Source organism: Vanessa atalanta, chromosome 17, assembly GCF_905147765.1.
Source record: "Vanessa atalanta chromosome 17, ilVanAtal1.2, whole genome shotgun sequence".
Lineage (NCBI taxonomy): Eukaryota > Metazoa > Arthropoda > Insecta > Lepidoptera > Nymphalidae > Vanessa > Vanessa atalanta.
In genome coordinates this window covers 2,683,478-2,706,949 of record NC_061887.1, presented here as the reverse complement: position 1 = coordinate 2,706,949, position 23,472 = coordinate 2,683,478, and the positions used below count along the sequence as shown (strand labels likewise).

Genomic DNA, 23,472 nt, shown 5'->3' with positions numbered 1-23,472 from the left:
CTTTTTACATGTTAAAAAAATTATACAATCCTCCAGTCTGAATATCAAGGCAGCCATTTTTAAGAGTCGAATCAACTAAGCTCGATAATTTACATTGGACGAATGTTTACCCAAGCCGAGATGACCGAGTGGCGTAGCGTGGCGTGTGGGGCGTTTACACGTCAATCACCACGGAGTTGATGGAAAAAAATATACCGTGACGTTTCGTCATAATCAACATCTTTGTTTACTTATACGCGGCGACAGAAGCCTATAAATAACTTTCTTCTTCGACTGCGCCATACTTCTGTATTGTGAGTGCAGATACTTCCAGAGCTGATCATTCAGGACTCTTCTCTGTATTCCATCTCGCCCACCATAAACAACCACACGTGTGAATGAGAAGCGCTAGCAATTAGTCGGTGAATTACTTAAAAACAAACAATAAAAAACCTCTTATAACAACGAACAGCCTTTGGTGTTAAAAACTCATAGATATGACACGTTCTCGATAAATGTTAACAAGTGGACGCGCTTATTTCTTTTCACTTATTTAAAGTCTTTATTTCCTTTATAATAAGGATTATAATTGCATACAAGCATCACATAATATAAATATTTATTTAACATTAATTTACAATGTACCCGCAAATTAAATTTGCATCGACATCGAAGGTCGCACTAGTTGAGTAGCCTGCTCAGTGTAAATATATTTAATATTACTATGTAATGTATGTTTTACTCTGGTTTATAATAAAACTTTATTCGCCGATACGTCTGCGTCAATCAGAAATTAAGATTATGGGTTCAAGGGCAATACAGACAATACGGCAAGCCTCATGTCTCAATTTTTATATACTTAATTTTAATGTATGTATTCACTTAGTGTTGGGTTATCACGGAAAACTTCGTAACATATGTATGTACTATGTAGTCACCAGCTCACATTATATCAGCTTTACTTATACCAGTAGTACATTTATTTTCTCTTCACATAATTTCTTCTATATAATAAGAAATATTTAAAAAAATAACCATCCGTAAAATAATAAAAAAAAACAAAGAGATATATATCTCTTATAAAACGGACCTCGATTCTATATTAAGTCTACTTATACCCCACGTAATTTAATATCATCAAAATTTCTTTCGACATATATAATATTCGAATCGAAGTAGGAATAAAGATAAACAAATCTCAGATTTTGGTACTTCATTCGATTTGCTAATAACTCGGCTTTATTCAACTCGATTGTACTAAGTGTGTATTAATATATTTTTACTTATAATACAACACTATTACACTTAACTACATCCACTTTAATTTAACTTATAAAATTCCGATAACAGTTTTCTCGACATTCAAAACGGATTTTTTTTTGCAAATCCATTGTAAATATCATAGATTAATCAAGCTCTCGACCAATGATGTCGCGTCAATTTGCTGTCAAATGTTGTTTATTTGACATCTCTCCTGTTATGATTGGAACAGAGTATAAATTATTGTAACGTAACGATTACTCACACCGTATCATCGTGATATGTGATGTGACAGTACTAAGTATCTCATAGATGTCACTAATATAAAATTCGTACACATTGGCGAAATAATCTGTGCCCTCTTGGCACAAATAAAAGCCAGAATAAAAAAAAAATCGTACATACCAAACATTAATATTTTGTTTTATGTAAATAATTTTATTTATATAACGTAATAACATCACCTCTTGATCACAGTAACATTAAAAATTAAAATTAAATTCTCAATCCCAGTTTGCCTGTGAGACACCACAGTCGTTTTTAATATTTATATTTAGCTTTATCCAATTCAACTCAACTCAACTCAAATTCCTTTATTCAATATAGAAGTATTACACTTTCTTATTGATTGTCAAGTTAAACACTACCACCGGTTCGGAAAAAGAAAACACCCTGACCTGAGAAGAACCGGCGAAAGAAGCTCAGCGTTGACAAATTATTGTATTGTATTGTATTGACAATACTAATTATAATCAACTATGATATTATTTATTATGATGATATCATAATACACTTTACAGAAAATCATATTAGCATAAAGCAAAATTTATTCTTACAATTTTAATTAATTACAGTTTAAACGATAAAAAACATTAGTCTCATTATTACTGAGGCAATTAATAAATTATGAAACAGCCCGGGGGAATTCTGAGACACAGTTTCCACCCTTACTTTTTTGCTAGGTAGAATAATCTCTCCTTTTTTAATAAAATACTACTTATTGGAAAAAAAACAATCTATTACAATTTTATAAAGCACCCAAGTGTAACATTGTTACGTTAGTTACGTTAAAGATTATCAAATATTTTCAACTTATTACTTTTTCAAACAAAATAATTTGGTACTGCAGTTGGTTGTCAGTAATTTTGGTACCTGAACACTCTCTAAACTTCCGCGCTAGTATCTTCTTATACTAAGTCGCAATGAGCTATTTGACAATGCGAAAAATAAAGTGTCAATTATTGTAATCAGTATACGAGTATATTATGAGATTGAAAATGGTTATTTACTAACGAAAGTTGATAATAATAATTAATTTATTCAAAAATCCATAAATAAAAATGCATATTTTTAAAACGTTTGTCACGTGACACAAAACGCTCATGATTGGTCGGGCTAATGATAACGTCACAAGCTCGTTAACCTTGTTTGTCTACTGTATGTGCCACAGATTAAAATACAGGCAAGTGACGTCAACGACCCCATAGCGCCATATTGTCAAAGTAGCGTTTTCGCGCGCTATTTAAATATGGATTTTTTATTGAAATAAAACTAGTTTTTAACGGATTTAATCGCGTATATTAATTATTTTAACATCCCGACGTTTCGAGCACTTTGCAGTGTTCGTGGTCACGGGCAGACAGACAGAGCAGCAAAGTTTTATTTCAATGTGTAATAATCGCGAAAATCTAAGACAACATTACGGAATTTTTAATTTGATATTTTTCAGCATATATGAACTAGAATTAAAAGAACAACTTTTACTGAGTTCTTTAAACTCTACTAAATAATATTAAATGGATTTTAAAAACCACTTACTTGACGAACACTTTATTGTAAACATAAACAAACAAAAAAAAATTCGATATTATTTAATGAACCACATAATAGCTGGATTTGACAATCTACCAACATCGTCATTTGTCAACTGTATAATTTAACAATATATGTTTACTATTTATCAGTACCGAACAACCGATGTCTATCCAATCAAGAAATCACCCATCAACATTTAATTCATTCAATTCAATTCTTAGTTTAATGGCTTTTAGTTGTGCCGACATGTGCCGACAGGGCACAGATTATTTCGCCAATGTCACGTAGGATGGAGAAGAATTTAATTAATTGTTTTTTTTTTTACTAAAATAAATTTGACAGAAAATCTAACTTGTATTGTTTTGTTGTCTTTACTCTTAATCGTCTCACACACTAAGACCCCTTGTTAGCACGAGGATCAGTCATTTAAATCATGCATCAGTACTGAATCATTATTAATACTCTATATTCATATGACACAAATAGTTTTTACTACTATTTTTCGACACATAATAACTTTCAATATACATAAATTAATTACGCTTTCGATTCACGTAACAAGCCAGCCGCCTTATAGCACAAATACCATTAAGGATTTAATCAAATATTGTTATAAAACAATTAGTAGCTCACCAAGCAATCTTCCCCTTCTTAAAGTGTTAATGAATATCTGTCCGGCTACAATGACCTGCCTACACATTGAATTTAATAAAATATTCATTTTTTATATAAGGTATAGCAAACGCTAGTCAAGCTGTGCCAGGTAATATCTGCTTTTATGATATGGTTAAAATTTTTAATTTACATGGAACTCCGGTATTTAGTTTTTCCACTCAGAATAGTAGTATTTGAGTATAACGAACAAAATCGATATACAGGCTTATTGGTAATTCGACGTATTCCCGTTAGGAGGTAATAGGGGTGACTATTTGCGATAATTTCAACCCCCATATGCATGATGCAAAAGTTAACCATTTTTGAGTTATTACGTTTTCTAGCTTTTTTCAAAAAAAGTAAAAAATTCAATTCCAAAATTAAAAAAAAAAAATGTGTCAGTTACTCTTAAATTTTTTTCTTCTGATCTATAAAATCGATTAAACACTGTATTAATGCTACGCGATAGTTTGATAGCCATTTTCCTAATTTGAGTCACCGCCACAAACCATGTGATTCTAATAAGTTATGTCCCTTGTGCTTGCAATTACATAGACTCACTCAACTTTCAAACAGGAATACGGCACTACAAATTCTATTGATGCAAATTATTGACAAAAGACAGGCTTGCAGGATATCCTAAACATAGTTATTAAGCTCAAGGATCTGCCTCTGCCCTTTTTGTAATATTTATTTATCACTGCGAATATATATTTTTGGAACAATGCTGTTGGATTACCAATACATAAATAAAGTAACATACAGAACATATTGGTACGAATAACATTCGGCACTCGGTATTGCTAGCATCATAAGGTTGTATTACAATATTTACGTTGCGCAAAACGGCTAAATTAGGGTTGCTATTCCCAAGCGCTGAAAAGCGAAAAATAATGAAGATTTATGTTAAAAAACGAGTCACAATATAAATTGCTGGCTAGTGGCAACACTGCCACTGTTTTTAAATATGATACGTAGTAAATATAGTGATTTACTAAAAATAAAGATTTTCTTTAAAAAATCTTTAACAATGATACATAAAGAGAGATGATTACTTTCTCCAATTGTGTCATTTTTTTAAAATCAAATCGTAATAATCGAAGCCTTCTTTTATTTGTCTGAAATATCGCTTGAATAACAACTCGAATTGAAAGATCACAGACTTAAAAATTAAAGGTAGACCCTTTGTGATATGTTTGACCTATTCGGGTATAGTTTGCTTAGAAATAAAGTCTTATAAGAATAAAATACCCACCAGATCCTTCAGACTTAATACAGCAGTGATAGTTCACGTCGACTCAAACAGACATCGAGACCCCACTTGCGAGGATCCTCTTCAACCGTCCCTTCATCGACAAAGGACAATTATAAGGGAGGTCAATATTACATATAGGTAATAAATATACCAAAACAACTTATATTTTTAGCATGTCTACAGTAAGAAATACGAAATAATATGGCTTTAACATTGGCGATACTTATAATATAATTTACTTGCTGATAGGGCTTTGTTCAAGCCTTCAACTTAACACATATTCTACCGCCAAACAGCAAAACTTAACACTGTATTGTTGTGTTCCGGTTTGAAAGGTGACTAGACCAGTATAATGATTAGTGTGACATGTAATTTCTTATTTTTTCAGCCCTACTATAGTACTCACACAAAATTAAAGATTTGCAATTTACAACTGTATTAAAATAAACATTGGAATATTAGATGGAGTGTGAAATTGTCTATTTCGAGAGACTTGATTTGATTGGTGGTTAATGAGCAACTTATTGATGTAGTATTCTTGTAACCCTGTGCGCGAATAAACATTCAATCTAATCATTATTTTATAACGCGTCAAAATTTCAAAATAATATTAAAATATGTGAAATAAAGGTTCTCATATTTATCCAGGGCAGTGAGGCCATTAATTGAATACGTGGAAACTAGGCGATCGGTAGCCCTAGTCGATATAAATTGGAGTGTAACTCGTACGTGTGATGCATATTTTAGTGTTAGCCACAAACAAGACTTGAAATGAAAATGTTTTAGCTTGAGAAAACAGTTGCTTCATAAATACTACTTTTATTTGTCACAAATATCTCATTCATAGCTGTAGAAGTATGGTAACCGTGGAACAGAGTTCGGCACCACCATAAACTTTGTCATGAATCGATTACTATAGGTCATTTCGTGTTTGATAGCGAGGAACCAACGATGGGATAGCAAGACAGGAAGAAGGAAGTTATTATGACAGAAGTTACCTATGGTCAATGACCGATATTTATAAATTATTAACCATCTGTGACGTGTTGTTTTTGTTCTTTAATTGCATTAATAATAAATCCTAGTAATATTCGCGAAATTAGAACAATGATTTTTAATAACATCCATAGAGAATTCTAACAAAACCCTAAAAATAAAACGCTGGTACCTAAGCAAATATACACGTCGAGCTTAAGCTGTTTTATAAAAGATACACACTGGACACTGGTGACCACTTACAATCAATTCCACTATTTGTCGTCCGCACGTTAAAAAAAAACCTTGACGTTTGTAACGTTTGTACGAAATATTTCTGGCAATAAGTATCCATACTTACGAAATAACTGCTATACGTTCCAATTCTTAACATACATAAGAAAACAGACGCTGCGGATACGTTGTAGTATTTCAGCCAATCACAGTCCTCGGTTAGTTATTAATCCGCTCGATGCCAACACTTGTACCCGCACCACGTACCCTTTTAGGCTTCTCTGCTTATATTTTTGCATCTCGAACACTTTTGGAACATATTGGCTTTCAATTTATTTTTAGCTTATATCTCTTGAAAAAAATTTACGTTGATTTGACAATGTTTGACTTTTTAAAATTTATTTTTATTATGTATATTTTTTTTACTTTTTGGTAGGGCTTTGTGCAAACCCGTAGGCCGTAGGTTGAAGTATTGTTCTATTGTATTTTATAGTTACTAAAAGCACTAAGGGCTTACAATTAGGTTCACAACGTTGGTGACGCATTGGGGATGTAAGGAATGGTTAAAAAATTTACGGCGCCAATGTCAACGGGCATTCATAACCGCCAGGTGGTCCATATAACTGTCCGTTACGTATGATAAAAAAAAACTATATATTTTAAGCGAAACTCGCTTTTAATATTTATAATCAAGCTATATTTTTTTTAAAAACAAATTAAATTTGAAAATCATATTTAAGCCGCGACAAAGCACATTTTAAGCCGTGTAAGTGTTATTACGAAGAAATCAAAACTTACTTCGGATCTCATTTAGGAAACGTTGAGTACTGACTTACATTGGCATTTAAATATTATAATGATTATAGCCAATGTTCACCACTTACTGAAATTTCACGATCGGATTCTGCCATGAGTTTCAAGTTTGTTCTTACAGAATAGTTGTATCTACCGAGAAACGAGCCCAGCTCCTCTCTCTTTGAGGAGAAAGTTTGGAGCATATTCTACCACGCTGCTCCAATGTGGGTTGGTGGAATACACATGTGGCAGAATTTCGTTGAAATTAGACACATGCAGGTTTTCATCGCGATGTTTTCCTTCACCGCCGAGCAATTCAGTGGTACTTGCCTGGGTTTGAACCCGAAATCATCTGTTAAGATGCACGCATTCTAACCACTGGGCCATCTCGGCTAGCTCTCCCTCATCACATTCAAATCATGCTACATCACATTTTTTGCTTAGTGTAGATTAAATTATATGAAATAAAATTTCCACATAAAATTCATACCTGAAATAAATGCTCATGATAATCATGTTACGTTTGAAACCTTTATCAAAAATGACACCCCGATACAACGTAAACAATGAAAAAAAAAACCAACAATCAAAAAATTTAACTTTAAAAACACACACCAATTAAATTAGATCATTCACAATCACACACCAATCACAAATCAGAGATTCGGCAAAAAGACTGCCGATTGGATACCAGAAACGTCAAACGATGGATGAATATTGGATATACGAATGCAACATTAATTGTATGTATGTCGTGACACAGTACTTAGTTTATATTGCCATTGCAAATTTCTTCTGGGTAATGTTTGCTTTATATTGGCACGTCTCAGCATAATGTTTTCTCGCACTAAGAAGTTTGTAGTTTGTTTTTTATCTATTTAATGTAGCACAGAGATACATCTTAAAGCTGAAATTCCTATTCGAGATGACGTTTCAACTTTCAAGTGCAAAATTTCAGTGTTTATAATTAATCTGTTGCTTGGCTTTAAATAAATACATCATTAGGAAATCTGGAGTCGAAAGAAATCTGATACATGAATTATTACACATAACATTAATAGCCTGTACATTTCCCACTGCTGAGCTAAGGCCTTCTCTCCCATTGGAGAAAGTTTGGAGCATATTCCACCACGCTGATCCAATTCGGGTTGGTGGAATACACATGTGGCAGAATTTCGTTGAAATTAGAGACATGCAGGTTTTCTCACGATGTTTTCCTTCACCGCCGAGCACGAGATGAATTATAAACACAAATTAAGCACAAGAAAATTCAATGGTGCCTGCCTGGGTTTGAACCCGAAATCATCGGTTAAGATGCACGCGTTCTAACCACTGAGCCATATCGGCTCATTACATACAGATACATGCATACCCACCCGCAACCGATCAGTACATTGGAATAAGCTTAAAACCATTTCAACCCAACAGTGGCATGCTGTACAAACTGAAATCATTAATAATGCGACTAATCGAAGCGAAAACGAACGCGTTTTGAAGTCACCTGTGACGCTATGGACGTACTTCTAAGATCATGCGACAAAGAAGCCCCTTTATTATAATCATCTCGCTTGGTCGCACATCGGTAGCCATAACTTTACAGATCATTAATTTTCGCTTCGATTAGTCACGATAGATAATATGAGTACATTATAACTTTCAACCCGTCACTTATCGTAATTAACACTATTTGGTGACGTCATCATTTTTGTCAAACCTCCACAAATACACTAAGATGTATCCTGTTTACTTGATGCATGTTTCATAAGTGTGTGTGCGTGTGAGTGTAAATAATTATTTTGCCTCATATATATTTAGTACTAATTCTATACCCAATCTTAACCATCTACGTAATAAGCATTATAAAACCCGATTAAGTTTGAATCCAAATCGATCAACCCAAAGCATTTTATAGTAAGCTAGAAGTACCGACAGCAGCAAAAAAAATTTGATCAAATTTTATTAAAATAATGGATTGTGACGAAACGGTCACAGATGAACCAACGATTTGATGATATGATGATATAAACCATGCCCCACACGATCTACTGACTTTGTGTTTGTCATCGAGCGGCATCGACAGTGACAGCATCGCCAGACCGACTTTTTTGAGCCCACTTTGCACCCCCTGTTGAAAAAGGCATTAAATTTAAATAAACAAAAACTAATCAAATTTTATAATTAGTCATTTATACATAACAATAAATAAACAATAAATAAACAATTAAGTAAATAATTGACCGCCGAGAACTTAACACAATAAATGATAAAATGATAACCAACACATCTAACCACACATCTAGGGAATAGAAGGCTTTTTATCATGTTAATATGCGGAGACAAAATAATACTTATTCTCTTAATAATATACATTACATACATTAAGAGCCTGTAAATTTTCCACTGCTGGGGTAAGGCCTTCTATCCCTTTGAGAAGGTTTGGAGCATATTCCACCACGCTGCTCCAATGCGAGTTGGCGGATTTACGTGTGGTAGAATTTCGTTGAAATTAGACACATGCAGGTTTCCTCATGATGTTTTCCTTCACCGCCGAGTACGAGATGAATTATAAACACAAATTAAGTACATGAAAATTCAGTGGTGCTTGCCTGGGTTTGAACCCGCAATCATCAGTTAAGATGCACGCGTTTTAACCACTAGGCCATCTCGGCTCGCTTAATCTCGGCTTAATAACATAATAAGTAAATATACGATCGAGATATAAAAAAATCAAATTGGCTGGAAGCCTCTAATCCCAGTTATAGGTTTGCGAAACAATCGCTTCGCTCAGTCAAGCCTATATTTCTTAATCCTCGAATATATCAAACATCATACACATTAGTCAAAGTCAAACGTCGTTATAAGTTACCATTCCCTTTATCGTATAATATAACGTTTAGCGTTAATTAAACGCATGTAGCCGCACCCTAACTTTTTACAAACCTTTCATAATTACCGTTTACGTCTAAACATTTCCGCCTTGTATTATTTTACTTTCATTTTAATTAACATCAAATTCCGACAGTTTGCAGAATTTGAAGAACATTTCTAATTTAATATAAATATTATAGAAAATCCATCAAACCTTATTATATTTACGTAACGTTGCGTAAATATTTAATCGAATGTATTTAAATATTCTAGAACTTTCGTAATGAGTGTTCGTAACTTGACATTTGATTCTTATCAGCTCCGATCCTTCACATAGAACGCTAAATATTGTTTTAACTACCACGTAAAAAAAAAATTATAGCTACAGTCGAAAACTAGAAGGCACTATATATGTATATAACTTTATTATTATCATACAACATACCTAAGTTTCGAAATCAAGTACATTTATATTCGTGCGTCTGTAATACTGAAATATGTAAAGTGCTCAATACGCATGAAGTTTGAAACTAGGATAATCCACTTGAATCTCGCCACGTGTAATAAACTGCTTTGAACCTTTTATAGATCAAATATCAAGATTTATTGGGTGCGGAATCTGCAATTGCAGGCCTATTCATATAACGCCAATATTTTAGCTTTCTTATTTATGGTGGGAAAACAGACAGGCGAATGAAACATCCGATGATGAATGGTTACCACTGGTGGTATTTCGATAAGCTGTATGTAATTACTCATGTGCCGCATACATGCACACAATAAATAACAATAAAATTGATTGTATTCTTCTGTAGATATAAACACAATATAAAATATATACTATTATTATTTTTGTTATAAAGGAACCTCCCACTCTGATACACAAAAACAACTTGTGACAAAATTAAACAAAAATATGTTTCGCTCAGTTCAAATAGGTATTAAGATTTATATTTATTCACTAACGAAGCGCGCCCTTCCACGTTAAATAATCGTTTTTTTTTAAATAAAATAAGCTTAAGATTATATCTTATTTGTATATTTTTGCCGTCTTTACTTTTAGTATTCTCACGCACACTTATGTACGACGAGCTTTACTCACTCACACATGCACACCGAAAAAATTTACGTGGAGGGGCGTGCTTTCGTGAGTAATAGTAAAATCTAGATCAATAGACTATATTTTTATTACACACACAAGTTCGTCCTAAAATTTTAATATAACGTATAAATATAAATTTAAATATACCAGCCACCTATTTTCAAGGAATTACTAATATCCTTTCATTCTTTTCATGGAAGCGTAAGGCTTTTTAAGCTTTTAGGTTCGAAATGGGTACAACATTAGCCCAAGAGTTCAGGATCGATCTAGCGGCTTTATTATTTTTATTTTATCTTTTATTATTAATATATTTATTTATCTAGCTTTCTAATACAGACACATCGTCACAGCTACTAAGCATAAGGTACTATTGAGAATCAGTGTTGGATTTTGGAACCCAACTTGGAAGCTGAGTGCTACATCTGTTCGGGACACAATTACATTAATTGTATTTTTTTTCTTTTTCTTGTTAATTTTTGTAACGAAGTTCTTTTACGCGGCTAAACTGAATGAACTGGCTGAATATTGTCTAATCATTTACGTGTTTGTGTTATTTAGAAACAATTTTATTTGTTGACATTTAATTGAATCGGTCATTTCAGAAACCTCATCTAGACACGCGGTAGCGTGTCAGCCAAGTTCAAGTAACAGAACTGGCGAGCAGCACCGTGTGTAATATTACACGCACCATTTGGAGCCACTTTTGACCTCCTCATAACTCAAAAACTATTTGACATAAATGTGTCAAATTTAGCTCATATATTGAGACTCGCGAGATACATATGTGTTCCAAATTTCATAAACGCATCTCAAATGGTTATTTAGATATTAATGTCTAAAAATCGTCATTTTTATCACTGACTGACCTATAGATCAAAACTATAACCTACTTCCAGGTGACCTAGAAAGTTGAAATTTGGCATGCAGGTAGATAATTAGGCCAATATAAAGGAAAAAATCTGAGACTGGTAATTTTTTATCATTTTATTATAATAATTCACATAATTAAAACTTTTGAGAAATCAATGAAAACTGTTTAATGCCTAAACAAATGAGATTTACAGGACTTTTTGTGCTTAATTTAATATTTGAGTGGTAAAAAATGTATATAGCGAATAATAATGTATTTAAATAGTAGTGCCTGCAAAAACATATCAAGTCACTGAAAAACATATGTCGTATGTGCAATGAACGTCTTTCACGCGTTTATTTGCAGAGGAAGGAATGTATCGACTGACGTGATTTTACCTAGAATACGTATCCATCTATGAGGAACCATTTTCAGTACAAAAAGCATCTTAGAAAAAAATGTGACTTAAGATTTTTTTTAAATAACTAGTAATTATTATTGGTGAATGTTTTTGATTTATTTCATTGACTATTGTTTAATACATAATAAAGGTATAGCAAAAGGAACTTCCATCGCTCGTCGTATCTGTCGTTCGTGTCTAAAATTAACTTTCTAGGTATCTACTATTTCACCTTAAACTCTTATTACAGTCACAGGAAACATTGACATGTGACATTAGACCTTATTTAATCAAACGTAAGGACTTTCATCTGTTTTTGATATTAAGATTCCGAAATGCCAGTTTTAATCGCATTACGTATCTATAAAACGGTAATCTGAATGTAATTAAATAAATCCCTTTATCTGTGTGTCCGGAAACAACGTTACAACATCAATATTAAATCAAATATACTGATAGGTATCGGATAACGAAATCGTGTTTGTAATAAAAATATAATCCCTCGATAATAACATATATTGAATCTTTATATTATTAAAAATTGACAAATATAACGTGTTGCACAATTTTAGTGTTACTTGTGGGCGTGTGTGTGTGTATATTTGTATGTGTGCAACTCTTTGTATGTAGGTTCGTTTTTTAATTAATTTTATGACGGTGTTTTAATTTGAGAGCCGAGATAGCCCAGTGGTTAGAACGCGTGCATCTTAACCGAAGATTTCAGGTTAAAATCCAGGCAGGCACCACTGAATTTGTGCTTGTTACATGTGCTTAAATTGTGTTTATAATTCATCTCGTGCTCGGCGGTGAAGGAAAAGATCGCGAGGAAACCTGCATGTCTCTAATTTAAACGAAATTCTGCCACATATACATATACATATACCAACCCGCATTGGTGCAGCGGGGTGAAATATGCTCCAAACTTTCTCCTCAAAGGGAGAGGAGGCCTTAGCCCAGCAGTGGGAAATTAACAGGCTGCTAATGTATGTTTCAATTTACCTTTTCCTTTTTTTATTTTGTTCTTTCTGAGTAAGCACTCCGCTTTATTTAAATCGCCTTAAACGTGACCACCCGCTTATTATTTGTATAAACTTATGATGTCAAAAATAAACATTGATAGTAAAGATCACGGCGCGTGTTCAGAACACATGTTCGAACAGAGACCCGCAATTTAATTTAAAAAACACGTGCCCTGAGTTTGAGATCGTTCTGAAATATGTATATAATCAATAAATGATATTATACAAAATAAAATTATATTTTATTCATGTATGCTCTTCCAAGCTTTACTTTTGAATCGTAATTCTACATGGATAATTTTAACATCAAGCTGTAACGGGGTCGGATCTTTTTCCACCGATCCCACTGGGAAGAACGGGCAAGAAACTCGGTAGTTACTCTTTTTCCATTTAAATGTAATAATCATATATTACATAATATTATTATAATCATATATATTTTTATTATATTTCTTTCATTATATTTCTTCTTACCCCCAAGTGGCCAATTTTTATCACACGAAAAGCTATATATTGACAATGAAAACAAATGTATGCCATTATCATTAATGTATTACCTGCTATCATTATTTAAACGATTAGCAATAACGAAACGTATCCACGAAACGTCAGAGTAGAATAACCGATAAATGGACAAAAACTACCAGACGCACTTGCACTCACTAAAATACCATCGAGTTTGAGAGTAGATCATAATTATTCTATGACCTACTTACTTAATTCAGAAAAGGGATCTAAGAGTTATACATTTTAAACAGAAGCATAATTTCATTAATTTCGCTGCGACAGACATTTCTCATTTATGTCGAAATTGTTAAGTCTACTGTACGCGACCCGCCGTCTACATTTCAGTCCAACGGTTTCTATGAACAAATAGAAAGAATGGCTTCGGATATATAATGAAGATTTAATGAAACTAATTTTATATTATTATCCTAAAACATTGAACTTGCTTAAAATAAAATTGTCTGAAATAAAATTATGCGGAGCGATCTCCATGACGAACTCATTCAAAAAATTTGCATCTTCTAAGCAATCTGACTAAAAATTTTAATAGCAAAATAAGAGCCTATGTAAGCCCTACTGCTTTTACACTATTCAACCGCAGTTCTACATTGTGTGTTGGTGACGACACATGCCGCAGAATTCTAACCAAAACATACATCATGTTTACTCACGATATTTTTTCTTTCGCAGCCGAGCACGACCAGATAATTTATTACAACAAATAAGGTCATAAAAAACGCAAACATGGCTTGCCTGTAATTATACCCACTCTATTTTCAAAATAATTAACCCAACGGCAAATATATCTACAAAGTGATTTGCGGGAACATTGACGACCATACCTATTTAATCATATGAAGCGCTTGAATAATTCAAAGAGCATATCAATGAATGAGGAATGTCAAATCAAGATGCATCCGACATAATGCCACGAGTTAACATTCCTACCCTGTTTAATTCCCGCTGCATGCAAATTACATTACGCTCTGTATCTGCAAACAAAACCTAATTGCATCACATCATGCGACCTGATTCAAAACAACTCTAACATGATTTCAAAACCGGTTTTTTTTTGGACCTTCTCCCATACTGGCACTATAGGGCGTAGAATTGACTGTATAGCCGGTAAGACGTCGCAAATTATGAGGTCTAAGATGGTATACTTCTTGTCTCTGTTATTACTCTGGCTCATTCACCCTTCAAACCGGAACTGAGCATTATAAAGTATTAAAATACATCACGCCACCGGCCATAATTAAGGACGTAATAGCATATTTATTTTGCCGTTGTAATAAATTCTAGATGAGTGCGTTAAAAACTCATTTCATCCAGACATTTGGAAAGGTTCACGTGTACTTCCTGTGTTTAAAAAGCCATCAAGCTAGGAGACACGTAATTTAAGACTCGTCATATATCTATTATGAGTTCCTAGTGAGTTAAATTTATTTTAATATTTGTGCACGTTGTGTTTGCTTTTATAATATAATCAATTCTTATTTTTTTATTTATTTCGTTCATTAACATCATTTATTCATATAAGGTGACTGGAGCAGAAGATGGAGGTTTACATCATTGCGTGCATGGGCCACGCACCAATTTTAGATTTACAAAATGACTTTAATGCGTTTGAAAATGATGTACATTTTAGAGACTAACTCTTGTCAGCTTAACATCATTATAACTAAACGCTTGTTTCATGGACATTGTTCGAAGCCTTATTGTACATATTTTGGAGTGACTTGAGAAAATAATCTGGGTACATTTGAGTTTTTAACGTTGATTAATGATCGGACAAAAATTTCTCTCGCCTTCATTATCGGTTTCTAATGATTTAAACGGCTTTTTAATGTGCGTAATTTATCTGATATTAAGTCAAAAATTAAACACATGTTCTTTTATTTAAGAATTTCACGTTATTTTAGCCATAACATTAGGTTTTATACATATCAGCTGCTTTGTAAGAGCTAAAGCAAAGCTTCTAAAGGTGATTATAAGAACTCAACCGAACGAAACTAAAACGACAGCGACTTGGGATTTGTGTAAAACTACCATTGATACTAGATAGTGAATGCAAAGTTTCTTTGTTGTATTTATCAAGCTTAAACCCACAGGTGTGACGGGGGCTTACAATTCGGAGTCAACGTTGCTTTCGCTTAGTTAAGTCGTAGGTGTGTTCGCTCCCTAAACAGTAATAACGCTAAAGTGTTACTTACACGCGATTATTTGCATACTACTATAAACGACACGGTAAAGCATTTTAAAATCAGATTCTATACAGAAAATAATTGTTATAAAAACGTAGTTGTTATAAATGACGTCAATGGGGTCTATTAAAAGCATAGCATAGCTTACCACTGCAAACAGTTCTAATGTAAGGTAAACTAGTATATAACTACAAATGTTTTGATTGACTGCCGAGCATAACATAAACACAAATTTAGTCTGTTCACTCAATAAGGCGCGCGCCTCTACCTTAAAATATTGGCGTACATCAACAAATACGTTCAATTTTTTTTTTTCTTTGACTTAATTTATTTATTTTATACGCACGTGGACACATGCACCACTTGATGGTAAGTAGTCACCATCGCCCTTTTCCGTCAGCGGAACTCAACAAACCAAGTTTTGCTGTTTTGCGGTAGAGTATGCAATTTGTGGAGGGGGGAGAGGGGGGTACCTGGGGGTAAAGACATTTTGTAAGCACGAGCGACACTCATATTAATGCACGTCGATAAAAATTAACACGCCTTCCGGAATGAATGATCTATACAAGAAATGTATTGGCGCTCGCCCTATTACAAACATATGAATATTAGTCAGGAATAACATAGTTCATCCAATATGTCATCTCCCTCCGCCCTCGTATGTACACAGAACGATACTGCTAATAGATAAGATATATATAAAAAAAGTAAATAGAATAATGAATAAAAAATATCAGTAATTTTACTTAGTATTTGTACTCAATGTTAGATACCTTTTACATTGAAATGGATGTTGATAATCTTTTATATAAGATGTTTGAAAGATCGCCCATGGAGCGGTGGACTTGAGTTCGTTGCCAGAGGATTTCTGTTTGAGATTAAAAGACCCTTCATCAAAAAACATTCATAGCGAAAGTTTTTATGCCATCCACTTTGTTATATCTGATTCCTTAAGAACGCTATAGCAAACCCTTTGTACCGTTCAACTGTTTGTCATGACAATTGGTATATTTATATACATATATGTATGTAAGTATAACAGCCTAGGACGTCTACCGCGTTTTGCTAGTATTTTTATATGTAACGCATTATTGATTTTCTTTTTAGATTCAAGGTCGAACATTAATATTTCCTAGATATAAATTCCCTAGTGGAATGGGGGCGTTGCGTGTTAAACTTCGCATGCGATGACTTGATAAGTTTCACTATAATAATTGTAAATTTATTTAAAACATTACTCAAGTAATTCACTGCGAATATAGGTTAATGTTCGGAATTTTGTAACGCGACGATGATTTATTATAAATTACACAATAGTATATTATGTTAATTAAAAATCGAGCAATATTTTTATAAAAATGAAAAAAAAAAAATGAAAAATGTTTATTAACAAAAAACAACATTATACAATGAAATGTCCGATGGTACCCACACTAGATATTCCTGTGTCGTGGCAGTTATTTATTTTATAATATGAAAGGTTTTTGTGTAGTGGAATTAAATATTAAATAAATAACTAAGCTTTTTGTTATATTTCTGTAATTATAACGCATGATTTCGTTCAAACGTAAACGATCGATTCATTTTGTATCATCATTACGAGTATCATTACATAGTATAAAACAAAGTCGCTTACCGTTGTCTGTCCCTATGTATGCTTAGATCTTTAAAATTACACAACGGATATTGATGCGGTTTTTTTTAATAGAAAGATTGATTCAAGAGGAAGGTTTAGAGTATAGTAAGCATTATAGTAGAGAAACACTGATAATTTTAGAGACATTCTGTAGTATATTTAGTATCAGCATTGCACCCGTGTGAAGCCGAGGCTGGTCGCTAGTCATTAATAACAATAGTTACTTAATGATAAATAGTAACTATACATGTAATTGACTAAAGAAATAATAAATAAATATTTTTTTCCGTTAATGTAACGCGAGACGGAAGTTTTAATTTACATTAAAAGAACTGTAATTCAACCTTATTTAGTTTTATTAAAGTAAATTATAATGCGACCGGTCAAAAACTCAACTCAAAACTCAAACTCCTTTATTCAATATCATATAAAATGTATTTTATTTAATAAAACTTTAAAACCATGTATTTTTGAATCGTCAATATTTCAACAAAATACCCAATTAGTAAAATGTTTCCAGCGACTCACCGAATTTCCTAAATATTACACACGGAGTTCTACTCACAAACACAGGCCAAAACACCGATTTCCATATTTCTAACGTAAGAAATGTCAAATTTGCACACAAACTTCCATTTAACCCCCTTAGGAGATGTGAATTGCTAAAAATCTTTTCGTAGTCACATACGTTCCAGTGAGAATTCCTGTCAAAAATTTCATCCAACTGTGCCCTTTACCTTTAAAATGTTTTAGCTCTGCGTTGTATATAAAACAGTTACTTTATTATTACATTAAGTAGACATCATATTTAAAATATCATGTCAAAAATCAATATTTTTAATGGGCACCAAAACTACCACACTAAGTAAGTATTAAATGTTCGGCACAGAGGTTCAAGGGCCCTGGTTGGAGTTCGGAAGCGGCAGGGTATCTTTGGTCCTGTGGCTGAACTCTGCTCGCGTCGGATTAGCCGTTCCATCGGCTTATGTGAATGAACGAATGAATGAATAGTTGTCTATGCTTGTGTTTTCGTCCATATTTGTACCTAAAATTTAATATGTCCTAGTCAGGTGGTTAGTCTCTCTTGAGAATGGCCACAGTTGTCAAAATCGGCCAGTAGGACGCCGTCATTATAAAAATATAATTTGGTATAATGAATATATTTCATATAAATATCAGTTTACATATACTGGATTGATATTTTATTGGTTTCCACGGTAGGTACTAACTAGTCGTACTTTTACTGTTAACTGTTAAATAGAAATTGCGATAGAACGGGGAAATGGTGCTAGCATTCTTGCCACCATTCGACGCGGTCATGATTTCTACAGTAACTATTTTTAATTTTTATTAATATTATATTTAGTCAAGATCTCAACAAAGAAGTAATCTAAGCAAGATAGTTTCTTAAAATTATATTTATTAACCACGATATTCCATTAAATACATCTTCATGAGCTAAATATATTTTTTTCTATTTATAAATAACAGTGACAATGTGGCGATACCCAACAGGATACTGAATACCAGGATTACAATAACCCAGTAGCAACGAAATTAGTATTTATAAAGAGTTAGCGTTCCTTATTGATTCTTCAAAATACTTGAACGATCCAGATTCTAAATAATTCTTTACATTTTGCATTAGCAGCCCGTAAATTTCCCACTGCTGGGCTAAAGGCCTCCTCTCCCTTTGAGGAGAAGGTTTGGAGCATATTCCACCACGCTGCTCCAATGCGGGTTGGTGGAATACACATGTGGCAGAATTTCGTTGAAATTAGACACATGCAGGTTTCCTCACGATGTTTATAAATACAAATTAAGCACATGAAAATTCAGTGGTGCCTGCCTGGGTTTGAACCCGAAATCATCGGTTAAGATGCACGCGTTCTATCCACTGGGCCATCTCGGCTCAATAAGTCTTTACACTTAGCTGTTATGTACTTAAGTGTACATTATATATCTGACAGTATAATATGAGTCACCAAAAAAAGACATTATTACTACATCCAATTTAATATTCAGTCTTTAATTATTTATATGTCTACATAGACTGTTAGGTGAGAACGCGTCGAAAAAACAGTAGCCCCTAAGTACACGCACTCTAGTAAAGCAATATGATGTTTGACGAGCGTCATGCGTAGCTGTCACGCACACCATGATAACAAAAGTTAGCTCAATTGTACAACTCTTTTGTAATGTGTGTATCTAATGCAATGCGACACTCTATCTAGATATATATATATATATATATAAAATCAGTATTCAGAAATGACAACTTAAAGAAGAGATATTTTTTACTTGGTTTCTTTATCGTTCCATTTTCAAATAAAAATACAAACCTTTCAAAATCTCAAGAAAAACCGTTGTATTCGCTAGTATCGTAACTATACCGCTATAGTAAATGTTATAGTGGGTAAAACTTCCGTCTCGTTCATTTATATCTCATAAAGCAGCTCCAATGATGATGAGAAACGTGCTTATGACTTTGCCACCGTACTCTTAGTACATCATACAAATATTACTATCAACATCGCGAAGTTTCAATCGCTAATCTCTACAGCTCATGTCTAAATAAAATGACCATATAACGTACCCGTATTGCATATTACTAACAAATCAGACTGATGGACACTGGGAAACGCGACTTTAAACGATTTTTTTACATATTTGATAGACGGACTGGCAAATGAGTTACGTGATGGTAAGTGGTCCCATCCACCACCAAGTAAACAAAACAAGCGCTTCAGCTTTATATAATAGTAAAGAATAATGTTTAATTTTGCTTAGACCCATAATTAAACTTATCTTCAATCATTAAACCTTTGATTTTATTTATATGTTTAGATAGATTGTGAAAGCTGAGAGCGAGTCGAAAACAATAGTGACCAACGGTTGACAACTACTTTTTTGCACAAGTACACGCACACTAGTCAAGTAGTATGACGTTTAGCGAGTGCAGGCGTACCTTCACGTACACCATATTATTATCTTGGTGTGCGTATCGGCTCATTTGTTTTTGTTCTTTTGTAAGGCGAAGCTCTGTCTAAGTATATAAATAATATAAGCAATACACTTATTCAAAAAAATCTACCGCTACAGAGTAATCTGACCTGGCCTGAGAAAACTTCTCTTAGTTTTTAACTGTTTAAAAATTTCAAAGGAACTAGCCACTAATTTCAGCCACGAGTCGGTCGTTTCAATACCGGGAACTCGCCAACTTCGGACATATTTAATGGAAAACTAATCCAGATTTTTCAAAGTGCATATTATAATTCAAACCTCTGTTGTCAATTGTGTAGTGTATCATGTGTTAGTAAATCATAAACTAGATAAATACTCATCGCTGTAAAGCTGATTTATTACATGGACAATGAACTATCTAGAAACGCGTTCAGTGTGATATATAACTGTCTAAGTATATGACGTACGATAAAATATTTTAAACAATTTATACACGTATTTAATGACTAAATCAGCGGGTATCGACTAGAGTCATGTGTTCGTTCGCATAGTTACACTTCTCCCTAGGAGCCGAGATGGCCTTGTGGTTAAATGGCGTGCATCTTAACCGATGATTGCGGGTTCAAACTCAGACAAGCACCACTGAAGTTCCATATATATAATTTGTGTTTGTAATTCATCTCGTGCTCCGCAGATGCACTTCCTATTCCCACATTTTCCAATGGGACAGCAATCTGAGCGACAGGAGACAGATCAGTCGTAACTAGGACTAACACATTTACGAACTTCCGAAGTACGAAATTGTAAGTGTAAATACGGAAGCGTAACACTATCAATATTTTTACTCCAGGCGTTTTAGGTAAAGTAATACGAATAATATCATATTAGAACAAATTGATATCTTAGAGATAAATCTTGGAGCAATCCTCATGTGCACCCGTGCGGGATCGGCGTTATACAAGATGTCTGATGGGAAACTAATTGAAACTGATTGTCGAAGACAGAAATACACCGCCACCATTAAAACTTAAACAACAAACTTGAACAAAGTCAGTTAGGTCAACAGACGTGCCTAGTTTGGTGCACGCTTCGAAATACATAATAGATTAAATGGGGTACGGGCCAGTCCTTAATGGAATGTTCTAGAAGTTGGAGCCGCAGTTTGCCGGAAATGTTTAGTTCATAAAAAAAAGTAAAACCACTTCTATGTCTATTACGTGCTGAATATTAAATTTTAGTTTGTAATGAAACTTCTTTGGATGCCATTAGAGAAAGATTTCTAGGTCGAAATTTGATAGTTTTATATTTTGTAGCGTTTTCATAATTAAATTTTGACGCAAAGTTTCATTTTTGACACTTTCTGAGTTGAACGGGGGTTGAATATATTCAATTCAAAATCGAAAGAGTCATTTTTGTTATAATGAAGCTAATTTATATCTATAAAAAAAAATAATTAAAGATAATTAAAAGTCAGAAGAGAAAGTTATAAAACCTTTTTCTTTTAGAGACTTCACTCAAAAAACCTTTGCGAGTGCCAAAAGTTATCACCGTTAAAAATTAAACACTCTACAATGTTCTTTTTTATTCAAGCGAGAGCAATGCAATACTTTCTAAATTAAACATACATTTTTAAGGAAGGAAAATGTACAATTTTAAAATGTTCGTGTTTTTGTTCAAATTAACTCCGGAACCTTTATTCGAAACGAAGAGACTTGTATTAATAAATTCTCCAACAGTCCATCGCGAAAAGGTATGTATTACAAAGTTTTCTTTTTTTTTAGATATTTTTATAGCAACTTAGATCTTTTCACCTACGAAGGCGTGAAGGCTCCTTCACGCTGTTCTTCCAAGATGTCTTAGTGTGCGTGAGATGATTTATGTAAGAATGAAGACAGCAAAAAAATACAAATTAGATTATATTTGTTAAGACGCGACTTTTTCAGTTTGAAATCTATCCATACATTGAACATTTCATTTAAAGGTATGTTCCCAAAGTTACTATATAATAACGTTTTAATAATTACTAGCGATCCGCCCCCGCTTACACGGGTGCAATGCTGACACTAAATATTATTATCTCTAAGAGATATACCATCGCGAACTTATTTAAATGCATTTTTTAAGGTATTCAAAAAATAAAGGTAAACAATACTTTAGTACATTATTTTGATCTACCTCGTAGGCTTCAGCCAGAGTTTGAAATCAATGTAAGCGCAAAAAAAAATGTGTTTATTTACATCACTTCAAAAACCTCTAAAATTATCAATGTTTCTCTACTATATTGTGCATGTATTACACATATAAACCTTTCTCTTGAATCAAACTATGTACTAAAAAAACCGCATCAAAATCCGTTGTGATAATTTTAATAAGCATACACAGGGACAGACAGCGGCAAGCGACTTTGTTTTATACTATATAATGATGAAATATGCATTCGTATTTTTATACATATGTTTAGTAGCCGGACATTTGAATCGTCGAAGTCGACATTTCACAAGATTCAAGAAGACACGCAACTAACTTTGCACCGATTCCGAATGTAGATCTACTGATAAGAACTCACAAGACAAAGGAGATACACTTTACTACCAATTAACTTATCAACCTTAGTTTTATAACGCAAAATACCCAGGTAGATTAAGCATATAAACATAACTTTATTCTCAACTCCACGCTATTTTATCACGTTTGTCAATTTTGATAATATTATGATTTAATTAATTAAGTTTGTGTTCAGTGTCATTTCTATTTATTGTATATTGAAAATCATGTAAGCATGTATTTTCGATTACAGGGCTAGCTTGGGCAAATTGGAGTTGGTACAACATTGCGTCCTCGTAAATGATAATCTTGCGACTTCCACATCGCTAGGCAACACATACATTATACCATTAGGCTACTGGTAGTGTTTTAAAAAAAAGCACTTGTATTTGCAACGATGGAAGACACTAT

General features: G+C 33.3%; 1 protein-coding gene across 5 annotated transcripts in view; it reads right to left on the bottom strand.

Annotated features, from left to right (window-relative positions):
- LOC125070203 (transient receptor potential cation channel trpm) overlaps positions 1-23,472 on the bottom strand; it is a 277,870-nt gene that overhangs the window by 237,952 nt on the left and 16,446 nt on the right. For 4 of the 5 annotated variants that reach the window (XM_047679956.1, XM_047679958.1, XM_047679957.1 and 1 more), the window contains exon 2: positions 9,018-9,092. The exons of the other annotated variant lie outside the window; for it this stretch is intronic. In XM_047679956.1, coding sequence (XP_047535912.1) covers positions 9,018-9,092 — 75 coding nt within the window. The remainder of the gene's footprint in view (positions 1-9,017; positions 9,093-23,472) is intronic. 5 annotated transcript variants of the gene reach the window in all.